The sequence below is a fragment of the Poeciliopsis prolifica genome, unplaced genomic scaffold (assembly GCF_027474105.1).
Source record: "Poeciliopsis prolifica strain line A6 unplaced genomic scaffold, Auburn_PproV2 SCAFFOLD008, whole genome shotgun sequence".
Lineage (NCBI taxonomy): Eukaryota > Metazoa > Chordata > Actinopteri > Cyprinodontiformes > Poeciliidae > Poeciliopsis > Poeciliopsis prolifica.
Window position 1 is genome coordinate 3568998 of NW_026562383.1, and position 22512 is coordinate 3591509.

The 22512-nt window shown below is 42.2% G+C and overlaps 2 protein-coding genes and 4 non-coding genes across 6 annotated transcripts; 5 read left to right on the forward strand and 1 right to left on the reverse strand.

Annotated features, from left to right (window-relative positions):
- Window positions 1–1167: 1167 nt before the first annotated feature.
- On the reverse strand, window positions 1168–1892 carry LOC129362116 (relaxin-3-like). The gene is made up of 2 exons (XM_055033462.1): window positions 1695–1892; window positions 1168–1611 (listed from the first exon to the last, which is right to left on the reverse strand). The coding sequence occupies exons 1-2, from the start codon at window positions 1885–1887 to the stop codon at window positions 1457–1459; spliced, it is 348 nt and encodes a 115-aa protein (XP_054889437.1). The 5' UTR covers window positions 1888–1892; the 3' UTR covers window positions 1168–1456.
- A 1307-nt stretch (window positions 1893–3199) lies between these two features.
- trnal-uag (transfer RNA leucine (anticodon UAG)) lies at window positions 3200–3282 on the forward strand. Its single transcript has one exon. It is a non-coding gene; the product is annotated as a tRNA-Leu (tRNA).
- Window positions 3283–3563: 281 nt separating this feature from the next.
- trnal-uag (transfer RNA leucine (anticodon UAG)) lies at window positions 3564–3646 on the forward strand. Its single transcript has one exon. It is a non-coding gene; the product is annotated as a tRNA-Leu (tRNA).
- A 289-nt stretch (window positions 3647–3935) lies between these two features.
- On the forward strand, window positions 3936–4018 carry trnal-uag (transfer RNA leucine (anticodon UAG)). Its single transcript has one exon. It is a non-coding gene; the product is annotated as a tRNA-Leu (tRNA).
- Window positions 4019–4262: 244 nt separating this feature from the next.
- On the forward strand, window positions 4263–4345 carry trnal-uag (transfer RNA leucine (anticodon UAG)). Its single transcript has one exon. It is a non-coding gene; the product is annotated as a tRNA-Leu (tRNA).
- Window positions 4346–7372: 3027 nt separating this feature from the next.
- Window positions 7373–19310, forward strand: LOC129362198 (leucine-rich repeat-containing protein 52). Its single transcript, XM_055033609.1, has 2 exons — window positions 7373–8703; window positions 16778–19310. The coding sequence occupies exons 1-2, from the start codon at window positions 8046–8048 to the stop codon at window positions 17104–17106; spliced, it is 987 nt and encodes a 328-aa protein (XP_054889584.1). The 5' UTR covers window positions 7373–8045; the 3' UTR covers window positions 17107–19310.
- The last annotated feature ends 3202 nt before the right edge of the window (window positions 19311–22512 follow it).

Here is a 22512-nt window from a genome sequence, read left to right on the forward strand (position 1 = left end):
AAACCCATCTCATGTAACTGTTAGGTGTGCCTATTGATCAGCTAGCTAAGGGCCTTTTCCATCATTTTACATCATGAAAATTAGGTAAGCTGACTTAACAGCTCATTTATGATATAATGGCATACACAGGATGTACAACCTTCTGCCCGGCGTCTTAAATTGGAAACGATGGCCATAAAGTCCAAACCAAACAGGCTTTATGAGTGTTTTCCCTCACAGTTGTTTGGAGCGGTAAAAGCTCTCACTCAAATCAAAGCCTAAGGTGGAAGTCCTTTCCCCTGCTTAGCGGTTGCTATGATGGCGCCAAACTCTGGAGGACGACTCTTAATGAATCCTGAAACAAACATTTTCAGATATCCGTTGTAAAATCTTCAAATTCCCATCGCTTGTATTGTAGTGTTGGGAAGCAGAACTGGGAGTATAAAACTTTTGTGAATGGGGGGAAAAAAATCTTCAGTTTTATCATGACGCTAACTGGAGTTTTACTAATAACTGAAATACTTTCTCAAACTTAAAAAAAAACAACAACTATGATTTATGTAGTTGTGTTATGGCAGATGATAGTCAGGCAGCATTCCCTTAAAAATGTAGCAATCAAAGAACTTTTAAAGAAAGTCTCCCCCAGTGTATTGTAAGCCTGACGGGCCCACCAGGCTTTACTTGTGCCCCCACCAGGTTTAGCATTGGTTATTTGTTTTTTTTTTAATTTTTATATTTGCTTTTTTTACAGACTTTATAGTTGATGTGCAGATATTAATCTTCCAATAACACACAATTTTCAAGTTATATTTTAAAATTTCCTGTCAACGTTAAACATTTTTTAACTCAAAACCACGGCGGGCCGGTGGATGAATGACCGACCGCCAAGCGCCCCTGCATCCACCTTACTTAGCAAGTTTTCTGGGAGAAACCTTATAGATCCGCACCAAAAATCAGCAAATACAGACCCGCGTCCAGTACACCTGTTCAAAGAGTATGAAAAAAAGACAGTTTATGATCAAATGTACCTCATGATAAGGATAACTGCTTTAGTGCTTTTCATTCAGGCTTTAGACTCCATCACAACACAGAGGCTGCTTTAGGTTGATGAGTCTAAAACTTGGAATACCTTGATTTCAGTGCTGTGTTTGACAAAGTTGTCCTCAACATACTAATTGATAGACTTGAAAAATGAGTAGAATCTTTATTACTGTTCCAAGCGACCACAGAACAATCCACAACAATCACAAACCTGGCAAACAAGTACACTTTGGGGCTCCGTTCTCAGACTACTTTCATGTCCTGCACATACGGACTTTCCTCTTTGTGAACAAATTAATCATTAAACGAGTAATTTGGACAAACATTCATGATGCCTTTTATTCGCGCCTACATGGTAAATCACAGCATTGTGGATACATTTGTGACTGAAACATTTAAACACAGAAGGACTGTATGTGACAGATGAGTTTTCCCTCTAGCACAGCATGGACAGCTCGTTTCTTCGGCAGCCTTGTTGACAGCACGTCGTAATCAAGGCCTGGTCCTGGTCCCTGCGATGACCCTGGTCCATCCCTGGACGCTCTCCTGTCTTCACGAAGTGTGACTCTTCTCCGTTGACTTCCCAGAAGTCTGCCGTGACACAGAAAGGAGTCAGATTTGCACGAAGACATCAACGTTACCGATGGCCGTTTATCGAGCCAACCAGCACTGACCGTCTGGCAGAAACCCCTTCTCCTCCTCCTCCTCCAGTTGTCTTCTCCACCTGGACCCTCCGCAGGTGAACACCAAGGCTCGCACGAGAGCCCGGCCGCAAAGCCGCATGGAGTTCCTGCTCTCCTCGGCCCGCAGGTCTGCGGCGCACAGCAGGCAGCAGAGCAGGACGCCGAGCTGGAGAGACGATCTCATGTTGTTCAAATTCACACAACATTCATCCTCAGCAGCCTCTATTTATACAGCCTCCACCGGGCGATTCCCGTGCAAACGCCTCTTGTTATCTCTGGAAGTCATCGTGCGCTTTCACCAAACGGATGTCGCTTCGGGTGATTTGGGATATGTGTGGGAATCTAGGCAGCAGTAAAGATGACCGATAAGCGGCATTTTCGTAGAGAGAAGATGCGTTTTACATCGGACCCGCTGCGTTTTTACTGCCGGGGATTGAGTTGAGAGTCACCTAATGGATTTGTTGAGATAACGCGCGGATCTGATTGCTTTCTCCATAGCTACAAAGCGGCATGCACGCGGCCATTGCAAACAGCAACTCTGACAAGAAAAAAACAAGGCATTTGCAGGTACACTTGTCAAAGGAACAGCTTCAGTCAAAAAGAACGTTTGTCATAGTAAAAGCCGATTCGTGTTAAAATAACCATTATAGTTTGTTTTTGGGGTTTTTACGATCCGGTTTCCTGCTGTAATTTACACCAATTGATGCTGTAATGCAATTACATTATTATTATTACTTAGGAATCGATTTTATAGACTAATAATTAGACCTATTTTTGGCTTTAATGCTGCTTTCCAACAACATTCCTGGGATTCATATCAAATTATCTGAAGTCTTTTGGCGGAAGTTTACGCCTCCTATTTTCTCTACAATTACCCGAATACGTTTGTCTTATAGCGACCCCACTGAAACGCATCCTTGTTTAATTAAGAACTACTAAAATGACATTAGCGCATTAAGTCCTACACGCTTGCAGGCGGAGTAAAAAGTAGTTCCCTTCAACTCCGTCTTGTTTAGGAAAAATCAAAATAGTTTAGTTACTTTCTAAGATGCGCTCGTTGAAATGCACTGTCTAAAGAGAATGGAGTAGTATTGAAAGTATCTGTACCTGACTTAGAGAATCGATTTTAAAGCATGGAGGTTCCAGTATCAATCCGCACATTCCTTCGTCAAAAAGGGAAGAAGAAACAGTTTCCTCCATTAGTCGTTGGATTACTAGAAAGATTTTTTTTCGACAAAAATGAGGGAAATTCTTTATTTCAAGCTGGTCAATGTGGCAACCAGATTGGTGCGAAAGTAAATCAACATCTATTTTTAAAAATAAGGCCATAAATTTCGTTTGGATGGGCTTCTAAATGAGTGTTAGCTAGATTAGCAAAAAATAAAAAATAAAAAATTCATCGCTCTCTTAATGGGAATCCATATAACATAAAAAAAGCATTCAACACCAACTTAATTGCACCACATGCAAAGGCATCCCCTGCACTAGTACTGGAAGTCAGGATGGCCGAGCGGTCTAAGGCGCTGCGTTTAGGCTGCAGTCTCCCCTGGAGGCGTGGGTTCGAATCCCACTTCTGACACGTTTGCTTCCATGTAAGTGGACTAAAAAAGTGAGATTCTGGTCAGGTCTACCAGATTCAGTGGTTCTCTGCAATGCAATCACTCAGCACACATTATGGTAACCTTTTACAAAGGTTGGAATGGGAACAATGCAAACGCAACCCGTAATTTGGCGGAAAACTTGCTGAAATTTGCTCGCCGCTATGAGCAAACGTTTGGCATAGTCCTTATTCACTATTAAAGTGTACTTTGCATTTCATGCACACCACATGCAAAGACATCTCCTGCCGTACTATTGGAAGTCAGGATGGCCGAGTGGTCTAAGGCGCTGCGTTTAGGCTGCAGTCTCCTCTGGAGGCGTGGGTTCAAATCCCACTTCTGACACATTTGCTTGCCTTTAAGTGGACTAAGAAAGTAAATTTTGGGTCAGTCCTGCCAACAACTGTGGGAGACATTCAGTGGTTGCCTGGAATAAAATCTCTCAGCACACATTATGGTAACCTTTTACAAAGGTGGAATGGGAACAATGCAAACGCAACCCGTACTTTGGCGGAAAAGCTGCTGAATTTTGCTCGCCGCTATGAGCAAACATTTAACGTCCTAATTGAATTCATGTTTGCGTTGAGCTTCGGGCATACCACATGCAAAGGCATCGCGCATCAAGGTGATGGAAGTCAGGATGGCCGAGCGGTCTAAGGCGCTGCGTTTAGGCCGCAGTCTCCCCTGGAGGCGTGGGTTCAAATCCCACTTCTGACAAAATGACTTTTCTCATTTACCTCAATTCCACTCTAGGAGTCATCATTTTAACTCGACTCCTTTACTGTTGGTGTAAGAATGGAGGACCCACTGACTGCTGCTGTGGCATTTCCACGTATAAGCAGTGCAATCATCCCAATAGATACAGAGAAAATGTAACTTTGTAGAGCTCTCAATCAACCAAGTGGCTTTCACCTGTATGTGGATTCTCAGAACAAATACAACATCAACACATCTGTGTGATGTCAGGATGGCCGAGCGGTCTAAGGCGCTGCGTTTAGGCTGCAGTCTCCTCTGGAGGCGTGGGTTCAAATCCCACTTCTGACACATTTGCTTGCCTTTTAGTGGACTCTTAATATTCATCTTCAATATTATTTACTCTCAATTACTCACCTTCTGGAAATTTCCACAGTTATTTGTAGTCTGAATAGCATATTTATATCAGTCTTGCAGAGCAGAAACAGATTTAATGCTGTTGCAAGACTAAAATTCTGCATGTAGCTAAACATAAAGGATCAAAGCCAGTTTGAAATCTAAGAAAAAGCGAATGCCCCAACAAGCACTGCACTCCCAAGACACTAAAACATCAAATGTCTTTATTGTCATATCAGTATATGACATAAAAGAAAACCCAACACAACCACTGATGTTCAACTTGTACCAGGATTAGATTGGCTGCAAATCATTTTAATAATTAAAACAAATGACAATTAAACATCATTTAACTGGTTCTCCTGTTACTAAACATGACTTTGATGAAAACTTTATGACAATATTGTATTTACTAATCTTTGGAAGCGTGATCCAACTGAGTGACAAGGCTGTTACAGTTTCACCAGCAGATGTCACCATTGAATGGTGAATGAAGCATCAAGTAATGAACATTTTTTGCAAAGCAGAGGGTTGGAAATCTTCATTGCTTCATGAGGCTTCATTTGCCCATCACCACTTACTGATGTTGGCGATATGACCACTGGATATCAACCAAGCTGAAGGTTGGTGGGCTCTCGGCTTCAGTTCCAACTCCACCTCGATCCGACACTCCACCTAGAAACCAACCTCCATCACCAGCAGGATAACAACCCCCCTGGCGGATCAGTCCCCGTTTCACAAATAAGGTCTTCTCATTAATTACTCCATCACCTTCAGTACAACTTACTCACCTCTCCTCTACTCCGTCTCAGAGATCCAGATCTCCAGCCGTCCTATACCCTGCAGAGAAGATGCGTTCTAATTCTTTTTACAAATAAACTTTTTTTAACTGATTTTCTCTGTATCCTGAAGTGCATTCTGCATGCGGGTCAAATGATTAGCTTCAAACATAACACTTTATGTCTGTATTTCAGCAACAACTGCATTTTTGTCGCTTTTCCATAAAGTGCGACATTGTTTACTGCTTGGCCATCAGTTGGTGCACAATCGATTCGAGTGGAGGCCTCAAGAAAACCCACCAACATTTGACCTCAAACGGTGGCACGTGAAGTAAGAACAATAAACTTTGAACCTACTTTTAGATAATATTTTGATTATTCTTGATAATTTTGTTGTTGTCTTTTTTCCACTTATTGGTCATCTTTAAAGACCATGTGAAACGTCCGCTGGTTCCGCTTTCACTTCCATTTCACAACAGTAGCAAAGCTGAGAGTGAAAACATCCATCAAATATCCATCCTAAAACGCAGTTCCTGGTTGCCGACACTAGATGTTCCCAGAGAGCCAGTTTATAAGGGCTCAACCAGCTGTGAGGATGACTTCAGTCCACATGGAGAGCAACCTGACAGAAACCCAACAGATTTCCTTTCAGTGGATCTCTGAGGGTGGAAGACAAACATGGAGAGAGAGAGAGTGGTCAGTGTGTGTGTGTAAAAAGGGGCTGCTGGGTGCCATTTTGGGGTAATTTGTTCAATACGACTCGTCAGCAGCAACATCTGTCTTCCTCCTCCTGCTGCTGCTCCTCCTCCATCCTGCTGGGTCTGATTCAGCACTTCAACACCTACACACAGAACCAAGAATAGATTCAGGACTCCACACAGAATAAAGGGAAAAAAAAAACCCTGAGACCACCCATCACATCCTGTCCTGTCACCTGCTGCAGAGAAATCGGAAACAAAGCAGAGTCGATCCTTCAGTCACTCCCTTTACTTGCTGCTTAGTTTTAAGCGCGTCTCCAATTTGGTGCTGATGTGAAGTTTTAGATAACAGTTTAATGTAATTCGGCCTCAGTTTGATCATCTCCAGGGTAAAAGTCTAAAAGACCAGAACGTAGCCCAAACCGCCGTTTTCCACAGTCACAGATCGTCAAACTTTGTTTGAGATTGTGAAAACGTTCAGGTTGATTTTGTTACATTTTCAGATGCTGCTGTTCACTTTCCCACTGCACTGTGAAACCTTTTGGCAAACCCCTGACCTGTGGTGGCGCTGCGCCAATCACCAGCCAGAGAAACGACATGAAAACCTCTGAAGAACACGATGAGCGCAACTTCCTTCTTGGTGAAATGGAAACAAAATGGAGAAGCGTCAGATTATAGGATTTCTGTTTTGGTTTCGGTAAAAGACCACAAGCTTTTATTCCCCTCTCTCTAAAGCTATGGACTCTCACGTTTGTTTTGGTTGCGTTTACCCAGAATTCCTTGCGCTTCAGTTCATGTCCTGCTCCGTTTTAATCCAGATGAGAGGTTGGTTTGTAGATGGACCATAGTTTTGTTTTTTTGGGGGGGAAACGTTGGATTTCAATTACGTCCCCAAACAAACCAGAGTTTCTAGACGAAGCAACTCAAGTTCGAAAGAAGTAGACCAAACAGGATGTGAACTAATTATTTTGGTTTTTAATGTTTGCTCTAAGATTCAAACCATGCAATTGTGATGCAATTTGGCATTTTGAAAAGAAATTTGCTTAATGGAAACACTCTAATAATAATAACAATAATAAAAAACACACACAAAACATAAAGTTTTGACACGAGAATCACTTTGGCTTCATTTTATTTTTTATATGTTTGCCGTGTGAAATTATATTTAAATTTGTAAAACTGTCATGTCACATTATCAACAATAGTGGAGGATGACGGAGCTGCATTTTTATGTATTTATTTATTTTAATGGTTTACCATGTAAACAAACATATTCGTGTGATTGTAGTTGTGTTTCTCATTTAATGCAAACGCCATTTGAAATATTGGACGTTAGTGGAAAATGGGACAAAGTTTGTCGCTTTTTGTTGGGGGCCGGGGGCCTTCAGCAGGATCCGCCCCTGCTTGCGGGACGTTCCCGTCATCTTTTTCGCTCCGACACCATATTAGCCGAGCTGATCATAATTACTGGAACCCACCTGAGTCACGCAGACCCGCAGCGGAGGGATTCCAGGTGACCTTTATCACCAAATGCCAAACGCGCACGGCTTGTGCTTCCTCCATGTGTGAGAGCGGCCCTGCATTCCCTCCGGTACCCAGACCCCTGCGCTCGTGCTCCAGCTCGCTCCAAAGCGTGAGCTCTCTCTCTCTCTCTCTCTCTCTCTCTCTCTCTCTCTCTCTCTCTCTCTCTCTTTCTCTCTGTCTCTCTCCTTCATCTTCCTCTTCCTCCTCTCTCCATCTCGCAGTTGGATTCAGTTACAGTGAGCGTCAGGATGGCAACATAAAAAAAAAAAACAAATCTAATGGAACAACTGAGACGGGAGACCGCTGTGAGGTTTTTACGACGTGCGAATAGCGAGCCATAACCTCGACAGGAAAAAAATCAAAAAGAAAAGAAAAGAAATCAAGATGCGAGGCAGCACGAAGGCATCCGGGGGTCAAGTTTACGCGGCGGCGGATGCGCGCGGGCTCCAGGAGCAGCTGGCCGGATGAAGTGAGACTCGGCGCGCAGCGGCAGCAGCGTGCCACGGGCGGCCACGCATTCGGGATCTGGAATCATTTCTGGGGACAAAACAACTCGGCCACCTTCTCCTCCCCGCCCCCTCACGGCACATCAATGAGGAATGTGACTGTGTCTGTCTCTGTCCAGACGGGCTGGATGAAGCCCTCGGCGGTGTCATGCGTCTTGCCCCGCAGCCAACAAGCGCGCAACCCCTGCGGCTCGTAGTCTTCCTCGCGCTCCTCCTGGGCGCCGGGGTCGTGCCGTCCCCGGTGATCTCCGCCGGCTGCCCGGACAGGTGCGTGTGCGACGACCAGCTGGTGGTCCAGTGCGCCGGGCAGCACCTGGCCGCCTTCCCGGTCGACCTGCCGCTGGCCACGCGGCAGCTCATCATCTCCAACAACCGCATCGCGGAGCTGCCGCCGCTGGCGCTCAACTACCTGTCCGACCTGGTCTACCTGGACTGCAGCAACAACTCGCTGACCGAGGTGTCCGAGTCCACCTTCGGGAACCTGCGCAAGCTGGCCTACCTGGACCTCTCCTTCAACGCCTTGCGCCGGATCGAGGACCGGACGTTCGGGCCCCTGGCCGGCCTGGTGATGCTGCGGATGACGGACAACCCGGGGCTCTCCGACATCCACCCGGACGCCTTTTCGGAGAACGAGGCGCTTCAGGTGCTCGACGTGAGCCGGAACAACCTGACGGCGCTCAACATCACGTCGCTGCTCGCGCTGGCCGCGCTGCGCTCCGTGGGGCTCGGCGGGAACCCGTGGAGCTGCCAGTGCGACAACGAGGACCTCTGCCTGTGGGTCCACCTGGAGACCTTCAAGTTCCAAGGTCCCGTCGGCTCGCTGTCACGTTCAACCCCCGGTGTCACGTGAGGAAGCGGTTGGTTCAGGGAGCGCGTGCCACACGCTCCAGTTGGAGCTAATTAGAAAAGCCCGGTTACGTAACGGACCGGCCTTTTAGTGGAGTCTGTTGGCAGGAAGCGACTCCTGTCAAAATACAAAATAATTAGAAAAAATACTGAATCATCACCCTGGATAAAATCTGAATTTGACCCCAAACGTCTTTAGGTCGATACATGATCAGGGCCGCTTGTACAAGGATTTGGGGCCGTTGGGTTGGAAACCGTTTTGGGGCCAAAAAGTTATTTTGCTAATTCAATTTACAGTGGATTAATAATTAGATATGAACTTATTGTTTAAATTTATAAAAAGCCCAAAATACTATTACAACTCACCTGATTGGCCCGTGATTCATATATTAAGTACAATGTATGCAAACACACTTTCATCAAAAAATAAATTGAATAAATAAATAAAAATCTCGCCTCGGTGCAAAATGCCCCTTGAATTGTTCATGTTTCGTCAGATCGCAGCCACAAACTTTAATGTATTCAAGTTTGAATTTGTGACACAAACTGAGACCACAAAACAAAAACCTGTGCAACCTATAAGTCAACTAAGAACAAATGTGCGTTAATCTGGTGTAATGTTTACAGGGAAGTTAATTTGTGGCTCTCGGCAGCAGGGCCGGATTTAGAATGATGTGGGCCTCAGTTTTGGTGCCCCGGTCCACTCCTATACAATCCGACCATACAATCAGATGTATGGTCCGATTGATGTATACTAGTCAATGCTAGTATACACCAGTGGATCTGAACTGATACATGGTAGGTTCAGTACTTATGTTGCTTCTGAAACAAATACTATGGCTTCATGATCTTATTTTTCCCATGTCTTGTTTCACAAGTAAACAAAAGAAATTAATTGTTGAGCTGCCTTTCATTTAGCGGAATCAAACAGACTGCAGCGACACCTCGGTCAGCGAGTTGTTGCTGCAGTCCATGCACGCCGCACTTTTCAAGTTTTTTGTAAAAGAAAAAAGTTTGATTTGATCACTGTCCCTCCACTTCACATCTTTGAGTTCATGTGTTGCATAAAAAGTTGCAAAAGCACATTTAATTTTGTGGCTGCAGCACCACAAAACATGGCAAAGTTAAGTAAAAAATTTTTAAACGTCATTAGATTAACATTATATGAATTTTGACATCGACTTGTCTTAAGGCATATCGAAAAAAATGAAGACTAATTAAAAAGGAATTTAATGTAGAAAGATTATGACATTATCATAATGTGTTTTTTTTTTTAGTCCAATAATATTGGAAAGTTGAGTGGAAGGAAAATGTGATTTAAAAAAAACAAACACACAAATAAATGGGGGAAGCAACAGGGATAACCACAGCCTTTAAATAATTGTGAGTCAAATCCAGTTGAAGATTTTGATAGCAAAGCAGCCTGGAGCTTCCTGAACACGTCAACATAACCGTGTCACGCCGCACTGATGCAGTCATTTATAAAATAATACGCTCCAACCAAGCGCATTTGTATATTTTTACTGGTCATATACAAATTTCTGGCTTAAATGTAGTTTAAAATTTTTTTTTTTATCTGTATGCCTTTGTTGTTGAAATGAACAGAAATGAAATGCATCAATAATATTGATGCCAACTCAGTGTCGGTATCTAATCGATATTTGCGTGGTAAAAATCAATCTATGAGTTTTAGATTCCGTCTTAAGATCTTATTTTTATAATTACCCACAGGGAGTTTTACAGTTTTCTCTCCTTCTGTCCTGGAGCCTCAGAGGAAAACTAACCACTCCTGTCATAAACACGCAGACGCCGCGCTGCACAATTCCTTTCGCCTCACATCACCCAGGCAACATCTGCAACCCTAGCATCTCTTATTATTTCACACAAGTAAATGGCAAATAGCCTGCAGGACTGCTGCTGTTTTTTTTTTTTTTATAATCACAGTGAAAAGTTGTGGGTTAAACACAAATAGAGAAAATAAAACCCAACACAACAAAGAAACTGCAGAAGTCCCAAAAATGATTTATCTGCCGAACGTTTGAGTTAGCAACGCTAATTAATAACGATCACAGAAGCAAATAAAGCAACATTTCACCTCAGATTAGGGTTGACATGTTGCAGCCTTTCAGACTTCTGGAAAAGTGTCAACAGACTGCAAGGCAAAGGAGCACATTAAAAATAATTAGATTTAAAAAAAATCACAGAAAACATCTCATTCTGTCAGCGGAGAGATGATGTTCAGGTAGTGAGAAGACAGCAAACTCCTAAACCCAGAAGGATTCTGGTACATGCTATTAAATTCAAATAATTAAAATTGTAGTTGGTGGTTGGGAATGGTAAAAGAAATTTGACAAAATTTTGACAAAATAGAAAGCAATTGACCCCCAAATATTTTGAATTCTTTTTTTTTTTTTTTTAATTTCATGATCTGCTCTCTCATCCTTCGGTTCCATGACTTTTAGATGTCAGAAGCAACGTTTGACCGCTGTGAGCAGGGCCAGATTTAGAAGAATAAGGGCCCCTGGGCTGGAGGGAGTTCTGGTGCCCTGTCCCAGAGAACAGAAAAAAAAAGGTAGTAAATTTCCAATATTTGAGTTGAGCTTAAATTCATAAAAGTCCAACAATATTTAATAAAAACACCATGACTTTAATCTCAGGTCTGGGGCTGCGACTAACGATTGTTTTAATAATCTGATCTGACAATTAATTGAGTGAAATAAAATGGCACATTTAACAAGTTATCTTATTTGATCATTTTATATACTAGAAATATTTGAAAAGATGCAAGTAAAAAAAACAATCCCTTTTTTTATGAGAAAAAATTTCATTTTGTAGAATACAGCAGATATATATATATATATATAAATAGTAATTTTTGGGCGCCCCTAGACTTGATGCCCTGGGCTACTGCCCCTTTGAGCATTTTCTAAAGTCTGGCTCAGATTGTTGGACGGTTAAATGATGAAGAAGAAAAACTGGAGTCTCCTGATTCTCTTTTAGCCACTTCAGCTCGACCAGCTGCAGTTTTGACTGGAAACACGAAAGTCTTATTATCCAGGAACGACGAATCGATTCCTTTTCCACTCGGCTGCCGGGACGCGATGCTGCAGGTGTGATTAACGAATCATGGTCTCCCCCATCAAATATTGATCCCCACTGTTATTTCCCTGCCAACTTGAAAAATCGTTTTCGATACTCTGCGCAAATCCTAAACTTTGATTTACGATGCCGTTGGTTCGGTGTGGACGTGTCGCTGTGCAAAAGGCCAGCTGCTATTTATGGCGCCTCTTACTGAGCGAGAAGCCAGTCGTGATTTTAACACCATGGCTGCAATGCAATTTCCACGCTCTCTGAACTACCCCCACCCGGTTCCCATACCACTTCCAGCCCCTGCTTCTTGCTCGCCGTGCGCTTCGCCACGGTCCCCAGGACCACTGCCGGAGATGTCCCAGTTTTCCCGCCGCTCGTCGCCATTTGTCTCGAATAATTTGGATTGCGGCCTCTTCTGGTGACAGCTGCCAGGAAAGGAGAAGCTGAACTCTTAGACACACGCATCCTTCTGTCCTGCACGCGAAATCTGTCGTCTTTTTTTTTAAAACTGGGAGGTCCATCTCATGTTGTAGATAAATTAACGTTTTCTCCACACTGCATGTCAGTAAATGACAGAAATGCTCTATTTGTTGGTTAACAATGCCAAAATATTTTTTTTGTTGCTGATTGAAGTTATTAAAAAAAACAAAAATAGGACATCACATATTAATTAATACTTACATGAGACTATAGCCAAGTGGCTAATGTGAATCTCTTGTCTCAGTGAGAGATTGGTTTATGATTTTTAATAAGAAAAAACAGCTGCAAAAATACTGCACTAAAAAAAATAAAAACCTCTTCTTAAAGTAGAAAAATGGTTTTCTGAAGCAGTGCGCTATTTTTAGGTTATAGTGTTTCAATCATTTTAATTTAAGTTGAATAGAGTTAGCGTAAAACAGGGTTTGATACAGGTAGGCTACGCTAAGCTAATCAGGCTATTTGAGTGACTGGCATAATTAGCCTGTCCTCTAAGCCACCATAACAAAGAAATCCACTGTACAGCTTCCACATGCTAAACAGATCCATGTTCTGTGTGGGAAAATAAATAGCTTTGTTTATCATTATTTTTTATTAATGTTTTCGTTAAATGATGTTTGACTGTCTAAGGCCAACCAAAGCCCCGGAGTTTAAATGCTGCTTTTTATTTCTAATGTTACACTGAATGTAATTTCAGATTTTTGGGTAATTTTTTGTCAGCATTGTCTAAAAAGTGAGAGATCCAGCAAAGTGTTAGTCAGGGATGCAATGACATGAAAATTGGTTCTGCTGTCTGTTATGACAATATGTCATATTATTTTATAAAAAAGGACAAAAAAAACAACAGACAACATAGGACGGTGGTAGACGGGTGCCTGAGGAAAATAACGTTAGGCTGGATGAAGGGGGAAAAAATTATATTTCACACTGTGAGGCACATTATTTAGTGCTCCTGCCTGGGCCCCCCTTTAAGAAAAAGAAAACCTAGAGACACCCCTGGTTGTCTGGATCTCACCTGGTTTAGCACGAGAGCTGCCTGTCTCCTTCAGTTTAGAGAATCAGCAAACGCAAAACAGAGAGAGAACGAGAGAACAAAAGCCTCAGGAAAGGAACCAACAGATTCTCGTCTGTCTCGCCTTCCTGGCTGCGTTAGCGCTCTGTCAGTTGTTATATAAGGGAAGCGCCTCGAAATGGAGCAGAGTGCGAATAGGAAAGTAGAGAGGGAAAGCCCTCGTCTTTGATGGCAGTCCCCATCGGGGGGGCCGGGAGGATGAGGAGGGTTTAGGTGGGTGAGGGTTTTCCTTCCTGCCGGTGAGACACGTGGAGAGCAGACGTGCAAACATGAGGCGACTGCGGGAGGATGGAAGGAGGAAGCTCGGCTCTCGGCCTGCGACACGTACAGAGACGATGGGATGCAGGGAGGGCGGGATGCATGTGCACGGGCATGGAAGGAGAGTGGACTCTTATGAAGCCGGAGATTCTAACAGCATATTGTATGAAGAGAGAGAGCAGCAGGATGCTGCAGCTGCAGCAGCAGCAGCAGCCGCCTCCAAGAGGATCAGAGCGCGCTTTGAATTTTTTTTCTGCAGCACATCTGACCCCGATAAGCTAATTTCCAGAAGTTCGAGTCACGGAAGTGCATCTCCGAGGAGAGCTAGAGATTTAGACATTAAATTCTTAAAATATTCAGACACGTCAATTTGTCCTTTTTCTTTAGAGGTGAGCTGTCAAGTAATTTCATTGAGCATAAAAAAAAGTGCTGTAAAAAACACACTGCCTTCTAACTTGAGTTAGTTTTTATTGATTATAAGGGGCAAGGAAGTTGGAGCAGAAGTTTTATTACCCAGTTACAAGAATCCAGATCATTTTTATACATTTATTCCACCTCATCTGTGGGGTTCCAGCCTTATTTTGAAGGATTACGAACTTTGACCTTAATGGAGGCAAGCGAAGTCTGTGGTTCTTTAGACTTTGTTCTGGGCTCTTTGGTGACTTTGTTGTGTTCTTGGTGTAATTTTAGTAGGCTGGCCTCTCTGTGAAGGTACGATACTGTTTCATGTCATCTTAGTTACGAACTGAGCTGCAACACTAATTAAGGGGGTGGATTCCTGCCAGCCCTGTTTTTAAAATCCAATATGGCTGCCATATGAAGTAAGCTGGAGTAAGGACTTATTTGAACATGTCATTAAATTAGGCACACAGATGGTACCTTACAACACATGCTGAACATGTTGCTTCAGCGTTTTGATGTGCACATGATTCTGATCCAATTATTAGCTTATGATGCTAACAGTGGATCTGCTGGGGAAGCTCGTATATTGAGCTCAGCAGATGTGCAGTTCCAAAAGGCGACATGAACTGATTTGATAAGAGAAGTTCCTCTTCAACCTCATCAATCAAGACAAAGTTTTAAAGGTGGCAAGTGAATGAGATCATAAAATGTCCTCAGGAAGGTTTGCGATGCGCCACCGTCTCCTGCAAACAGTTAATTAGTGAGGTAATATTTATAAGACATTTACGTAAGAGATGCTGTGCAAATGAGACGTTGTTACTGTCGTCCGTCTCACTTTGTGCTGAAAGATTTCAGCGCGTTCAGTGAGTTGACGCAGCAGATCTTCACTGAAGTCCAGAACAATTTTTTCTTCTTCTCTGGCTAAGTGATGGTGTGTATTTATGTGGTGTTGGTGCAGAGTGACAGTTACACTGTTCCCACTGCAGAGGATTTCAAAGCTTTTGATCCCTCACAACACAAAAGCCTTTGAGAAAATACATGCCAATTACCAGCAGTGTCTGTAGCAGCGTTAGAGTTCTGTCTCGGTTTAGCAGAAAATGAACTTAAAAAAAAAAAAAGAAGTGTCGCATCCATCATGCTCCGTGTTGGATTTTGACTGTACTTCCATCCAGTTCACTTGAAACGAGGAAAGTCAACGTTTTGTTGGGATTTGTAGATCTCAGAGGGTCTTAGTTGGAGTCCCACCTAAAGCCTGATGATGAGAAACATTGTTATCTGAGGTCTCAGGCAGACACAAAGACCCGACTCCCTCTCTAATCCTGTGTGGGGAAAAGGAGTTTGCATAATTCATTTTGTGTGTGTGAGATTTTAAATGCTGCATTAACTTAAAACTGTGGAACACAGAAAACCCCCAAAGCCTCGTAGTGTTTTGATAAAGAAGGCAGCAGAATTTTAATACCTGAGCAGATTTCTGCATTTTCATGTTTGTTCAGCTCTGTTTACCAGCATTGACTTGCTCAAAGGTTCTTTTAAATTTTTGTGCGTGTCAGAAGCAAAGTGTGTTTTGACTGTGGAGCTGATAAAATCACTGGCAACACGAGCAACTACAAGACGTCCAAATGGAAACGTGGCCAAACAACCAGTTTTACTCTGAGACAGTGAGAGGAAGAACTCAGGGATTTGGTTGTGACTCCCACTGCTGTGTACAGAAAAACAGACAGCATTCCTCTCGCAGCACCAGACAGGTCGTCTTCAGACCAGGGATGATATGAGACTCAGTGAATTATCCTGGGCCCACAGCACTTGATTCATGCAACAAAAACACAGCATGTGTGCAGTAAATTAAATTGGGAAATATCTGACAAAAATCCTGAGGTCTTAGCGGGCTGAGACTAATCCTTATTAAAATTTAAATTTTTGCTCCTCTTGGTGCTTGTAGATAAAACGGCAAAGTTTTAGAGCTGTGTGACTCTCTATATCTTGGCATCGATCCGATACGAAGTAATCGGGCGGCCAGTATTGCCGATACAGATTCCGATACTTACACTTGTTATTTTTAAATGTTGACAAATCTTCGCATTTGTAATCTTCATGTGTTTTTTTATTGTTTTGTGTCTGAGTTATTTTTGTGACAACCTACAACAGAATTTGGACAAAATGTATATCTGCGAAATATTTTAATAATATAAACGGAAACAATAGAAAAACTAAACAAATATGCGTGCAGGTTTTTCCCCCCCCCCCCAATAAAATGCAAAGAAACGATGATTTAAGTGAAAATTGTAACAAAATCTTTTGTGAGGTGCAGCAACGGAACAATACATAAAATGAAATAAGGTTTCAAGTGTTCGATTTTACCACGCCAGAATCGAACCGTTGCTTATGTCAACTTAAATGGAAGTTTGTGGTTGTAATAGGACTAAATGTTTAAACAGTTGAATACCTTTGCCAGGTAATTTATTTTGTAAATAAATATGCAACATTTCTGAACAGCTGGTGTTCATCTAAGTGTGTGATTTGGCAGGTTTTAAAGTTAGTGAGGAAATGCTGAGCAGTTATTTAGTATCCACTGCTGAAGATGCTGTCAGGCCACATTGTCCCATGAATAATCTTCATCACTTCTTGTCTCTGTGTGTGTGTGTGTGTGTGTGCGTGTGTGTGTGTGTGTGTGTGTGTGTGTGTGTGTGTGTGTGTGTGTGTGTGTGTGTGTGTGTGTGTGTGTGTGTGTGTGACAGATGAGGGCCAGACAGTGTGCGGTTCACCGGCTGACATGCAAGGTCGCCGTCTGAGTGAGGTGGGCATCCAGCTGCGGACGTTATGTCACCAGACACTGGACTCCTGGGACTACCTTTTCTTCGTTGTCATCGGCTTCGTCATCTTCGCCGCCGGGACGGTGTCGGCGTGGCTGATGGGCGTCGTCATGGTGCTGTACGAGCGCTACATCAAGAAGAAGGACAATCAGCTGGACCTGGAGGACGAGGAGGAAGGAATCGAGACGGTTGGTGCATCCAGAGGCAGAACAGAGCGGGGCAACAGGAGCCTAAAAACCTCACATACCGTTTGAAAGAATCCGTTCACCATGGATTCCCGCAGTGCCTCCTGCCACACACCTCTACAGCTGTCTGTGAAGTCTGACATTAAATCAACACTGAGTCTCGGCTTCCAAACAGAACACGGATGAGGAATGTCTTTCTGATCATTTGTAGGGCGCTTTCCGGAGATGAAACTGTTTTTTTGGGCGGTTTTTTCAGTCTCCATGCTGGCGGTCCCCATAGCTGGGTGATACATAAACCACATATGCAAATGTATGAATCTGTATGTTGTATAATTCTGTGTTGTGTTTGAGTGGGATTTGAATTTGTTGAGCGGAAAGGAAGTGTGAGTTGGTAAAACTGGCATCAATAGACCAGTTTGGTGTTTCCTTACATTGTCCACACTCAGCTTATTTTATATTTCAGACTTTTGGCCTCGAAACTCTTCTGAACTAGTTTTACATTAATATTTTTTTATGATGCTGAGCGATTTTGCATCTTCAATGTAAAGCACTTCAGTAATCTCCTGCATCTTTATGGAAACTTCTGTCTTCAAAAGGCCCAGTGTGACTTGAAGGGACTGTATAACGGGATAGTTCAGGACATTTGGAATGAGTTCAGGCTGAAACGTTATCAGCAGTTAATATTTCTGCGTCTTCATTTCACATCAGTCCAGATTAGCTGGTTTTGTCGTTGGCTAGCTGATGCTACCAACAATCCGAGGCTCAAACAGACTCTTACAGACCGAAAACAACTCCCGATTTCAAAACGTCACATCAGTTTATGAACAAATTTCTGCTTTAGAAGAAACACAGGAAATGTTGAGTAGAGGCAGCGCATCCCTGATTATCTTCCTGCATGAAACGTGATGAGAACAGATCAACAAAGTGTTCGAGGTCAGATTAACAGTCAGAAAGGAAAGAAATGCAGTGTAAAAATCATAAAGTAGCATTTAGTCAAGCTGATTTTTTATGCTAATTAATATAGAGCTACTGTCACCATTTTCATAGTTTTACCTTCAAGTGTTGAATCACAGTTATAATTTGTAATTGTTCTAAACAGAGGTGCTACCAAGTCCCATTGTCTTATTCTGTAACTTATTATTGAGACTTTGTGTATAAAAAAACAAACATTGTGGTTTAAGTCATTTTTAATTAATAGACATTTACATAATTACTGGAAATTGCCATTTGAGAAGGAAGATTATTAGAGACGCACCACCTCCACCCTCCATATCTGCTGAAACATTCGTAGGTTTCTCTGTAAATATCCATCCATTCAAACCTGAAAATGGTGTAAAAGGTTATAAAATTAATATCAAACTCTAATTTTGAGATTGGAGTTTAGGATCATGTGGTCGTGGTGCCTGTCAGATTTAGTCCAACAAATCTGGATTTTAATCAGTCGAAGACGTACTGAGTCTATACTGCAGGTAAGACATTAGCTGCTGATAATGTTTTTTTTTTTTTAGAATCTCCTGTCAAAAAGTCCTGAACTTTCACTTGACTTGATGTAAAAGCCTGGAAGGTTCTTGGTGATGCATGAAAGACAGGAAGAAAAACCTAAACGACCAATGAAATCCTTGAACACCGACTTTCGCATGAGGAACTTCACAATATTCAGTCTCTGCACTGAATATTGTATATTGAATATTGTAACTTTTTACAGAGTCTAAAAGCAATACAAGTACAATTTACTCTGATTAGCATAACGCAAGTTGTAAAGTTTGAATAAAAAGTAAAGGTCTTTTTTTTACATATACTGAAATGTTTGCCTTGCTCATGATTCATTGTTTACTGACCATTGTGTCCCGTGAGCAATAAGAAAGGAACGTTACAAGGTGGCTGCACGTTTTTCCAAGTTTTCTTCCTGCCCTTGTATTTCTTGTAAATATAACAAGTAAGATTATTTTGCTATTGTCATTTGTGCAGGATATTTCAAGCAGACCAGATTTTGAGTCGAATCAGCCACGTACAAATTTGTCCGTTCAATTAATGGATCTGAATGACTTGAAATTGTTTGTTTAAAGTCAATTCAACTCATTTGAGTTTTAGTTGTCAGCAGAAGTGTTCTCTGTGAGTGACTAAAACTTGAATCTCGAAAAGACACAGTCTCCTAAACATTGTTCCAATTGGTCAAAACAATGGAAACAACGTGATGATGCTAGCTAGCATTAGCAATTCAAGAAAAATGGCGCTCCTCAGCATTTCTTACATTCAAACATTAAAGGAACATGTTCAAAAAGTACATGTTACTCTTGATAAATCGATTTAGCATCAAAAGTACAACTGAACAACTCGGTGTGGCTGCTGTCACGGTGCTTGGCTGCCATATTGGATCTGAGACTGTGATTGGTGAACCTCCCCACCCCCCAAATTTATAACTCAAAAATGTCAAATTCATGGAACAAATGGAATAAATTATTTGTAAGGAAAGATGTGCATGGAGCTGATCTTCAAACTAAGTCAAAATTTCGCAGCCATATTTGTAATTTAAGTGCAAATGCAAGAAGTCGTTCTTCCATTGAGCTGACGATAAGATTTCTGAGAGACTGAGTCAACAAAATCAAACTCCTCTTCAATATCCAAAATAAATAAACAGAATTAATTCTGAGACCTCCGTGAACAAAACTGCCCTTCAAAAAACGGGGCGAGTTGAGACCAAAGACTTTTATCATCCAGCTTTTGATATAAAGAGAGAAACGAGTCACGCAGGTGGGAAGTTTGTTATAATTTCTCACACATTAGTTGATTTATTGATATTGGGACGGCCCTCGGCCTCAGAGTGTATCCTGACAGTAAATCTCAGATGAATGGAAGATGAACGGATGGATAAATTTGTACCTAAGAAAGCCAAAACACTCTGACTGTGTAAACGACATAAGCGACAGCAAAAAGCAAAACTCTCGTTGAACTCTTCTCTGTGGAGTTAAGCCGCAAATACTTATGCATAAACAGACATTTTCCTTTCAGCTGTAGCCAAACAGTAACGGGTGGAGGAGGGGGGGTTAGTGGGGCTATCAAATGAATGTGGGCGCTGATGATGGATGATTCAGACGCCGTTTTCTCGCTTGAAAAGCGAACGCAATTCCAGAGGCAGATATTGTTGAGAGCTGCGATGGACTCTCTAGTATTACAGATAGAAAACGATGATATTGACTCCAGCAGAAAAAAGGAAAGGTGGAAGTACAGATATTTTATTCCAACCTCTGCGAAAAACAGTCTGAATCCGTCTAAAAATCTGTTTTTTATTGGGTGTTTTTGGTGTTTCTTCCTCCTTATATAAAGGGGTGATCCTGACTCATCATAGTTTGTGTAACTATGCATGTACCAATTTAGGCATAATGGCGTGGCGTGCGTAGCAGGATGTCAAAACGTCAAGCAGAGGTCTGTATGTTGCCGACATGACTGATGATTAGGAACGCCTGTGAAAAACGTAGTCACTGACTCGCTGATTGGCGTTAAAGCTTCGGGCATTTGTACAGCCCGCTTTGTCTTTTTTTCTTTTCTTTCTTTTTCTTTTTTTAAAGTGTTGCGTAACATGCATGTCTGCACTAAACTCTCATCTACAGCAGATATAAACAATGTGCGCACCATTGTCAAAATGTTAGGTCATTTTGTTACCAAACAAAAAAGAGAGAGACCAAAATATATTAATGCAGAACTTCCTCTACTAATAGTCTTACAATCTATGCTGCTGTAGTTACAAGAAAGTTAATAAATCGATTTAGCAAGTAAGTAACTACAGCAGGTGATTACTATGATTGTACTTTCTACGTTCAGTTTTGGGGACAAGGTGGTCCCGTCAAACCACACACACATGCACACTCAAAACTTTAGAAGCGCACGCAGGGTCAGTGTGTGACCACCAGGCCGCGGAACAAGTAGAAAGCTTGTGGGGTCGAAATGACCCTCCGTGGCCTTTTAATATCACTGGAGGGTCAAGGATGTTTTCACACCTGAAGTGTTCAGTCAGCAGTTTGTGTTGACGAGAACACAGCAATCACACCAGGGAACAGACCAGAACAAAATTGTCGGATTTTGAGAATACGATATAAACAGTTCATCGGGGCAGCACCAAAGATACCTCCTCCAAACTGACCTCTGACCTCGGTAAGGTCCCCAGTGGTTCGCGTACGATATGAATGACCTCAAACCGACACCTTGGTGTCCACTGAAAGGTTGAGCTGGAAGCTGTCCAGGTGTGCTCAGCTTTGTGGGATATGGTGAACAAACTGATAAACAATGGCTGAGCATCTTTCTCAAAATCCGTACAAATACTTTTACGGTAATTATACCTATGATGATACCCAGAAACAGACTTACGGGATGATAAAATATTTCGTATCAGCTAGAATATACAACATTCAAAGTAAACTGCATGAGAATGTCCTCAGTTCTTCGGTTCTTGTTACTGTGGCTTTCTCATCTCTCAGCTTCTCTGACAGATGATGACTGTGTCCCGCATAATATCAACATTTTTTTGCATCCCTCTATAAACAGGAACCTTCTGACAGCGGCGTTCCTCTGATGCTCTACAAACTTTCTGTCGTGACAAAAAACAGAGAGTTGGACTTTCCTCGGGGTCAGTCACTTGCACTGTGAGTCACGGCCGTGAATATCGCACTCTGACATGGACGTTTTCATTTGACAAAATGCAATAAGTCTCCCATACATATCAGCGTAAATATAGAATCGTCAGACATAAGAATAAGTGAGGGCGTGTTATTGTCTCGATCTGAAAATGTGGTGCCAGAGGCAAGGGTGATACCGCGGGCCGGAACCAGAACTGACAGGTGACCTAATTTGTCTGAGCACAGAGATATATGGATGGACAGGGAATGCCCAAATCTACCCCGCATGAAAAAAAAAATGTAATAAGGATTTCTAGACTATACAGTATGGAGTACAAGCCCTCATATTGTTCACCATCATGGCCGTTGTGGCCATGTGGGTTTACTAACACCCACGGTTTTCATGCATTTCTGCGCCGTTGTCTTTGTGCACCAATCTGAGCGCGCAGTGAAATAGATGTGAGCGCATTTATCTTTGTCAGCAAAAAACTATTGGTGGCGTCGTCTTTGTGATTCACTTGATTGCTAATTCACATTCTTACTCCTCAAGTATGGAATGCTGAGAAGGCCAAATTTCATGTCATTCGTCTTTAATATGTCGGTGACACAAACGCAACTGCAAGGCGTATGTAAATGAACCAGGCCGCCAAGACGGACAGCTTTTGTTTTTTTTATGCAATCAGGGTATTCCTCAGAGGAAAAAGAATCAATCACAACCAACAAGTCAAAATAATCCAGGAAGTGACAAATCGCAAAAAAAAAAAAAGTAGGATTTCTGAAAAACACAAGAAAACACTTTTAAGTTTGTAGCCTGATAAGATGTCGTTAAGCAAATAAATATGCTTACTCTGTGCATCTCAGGTAA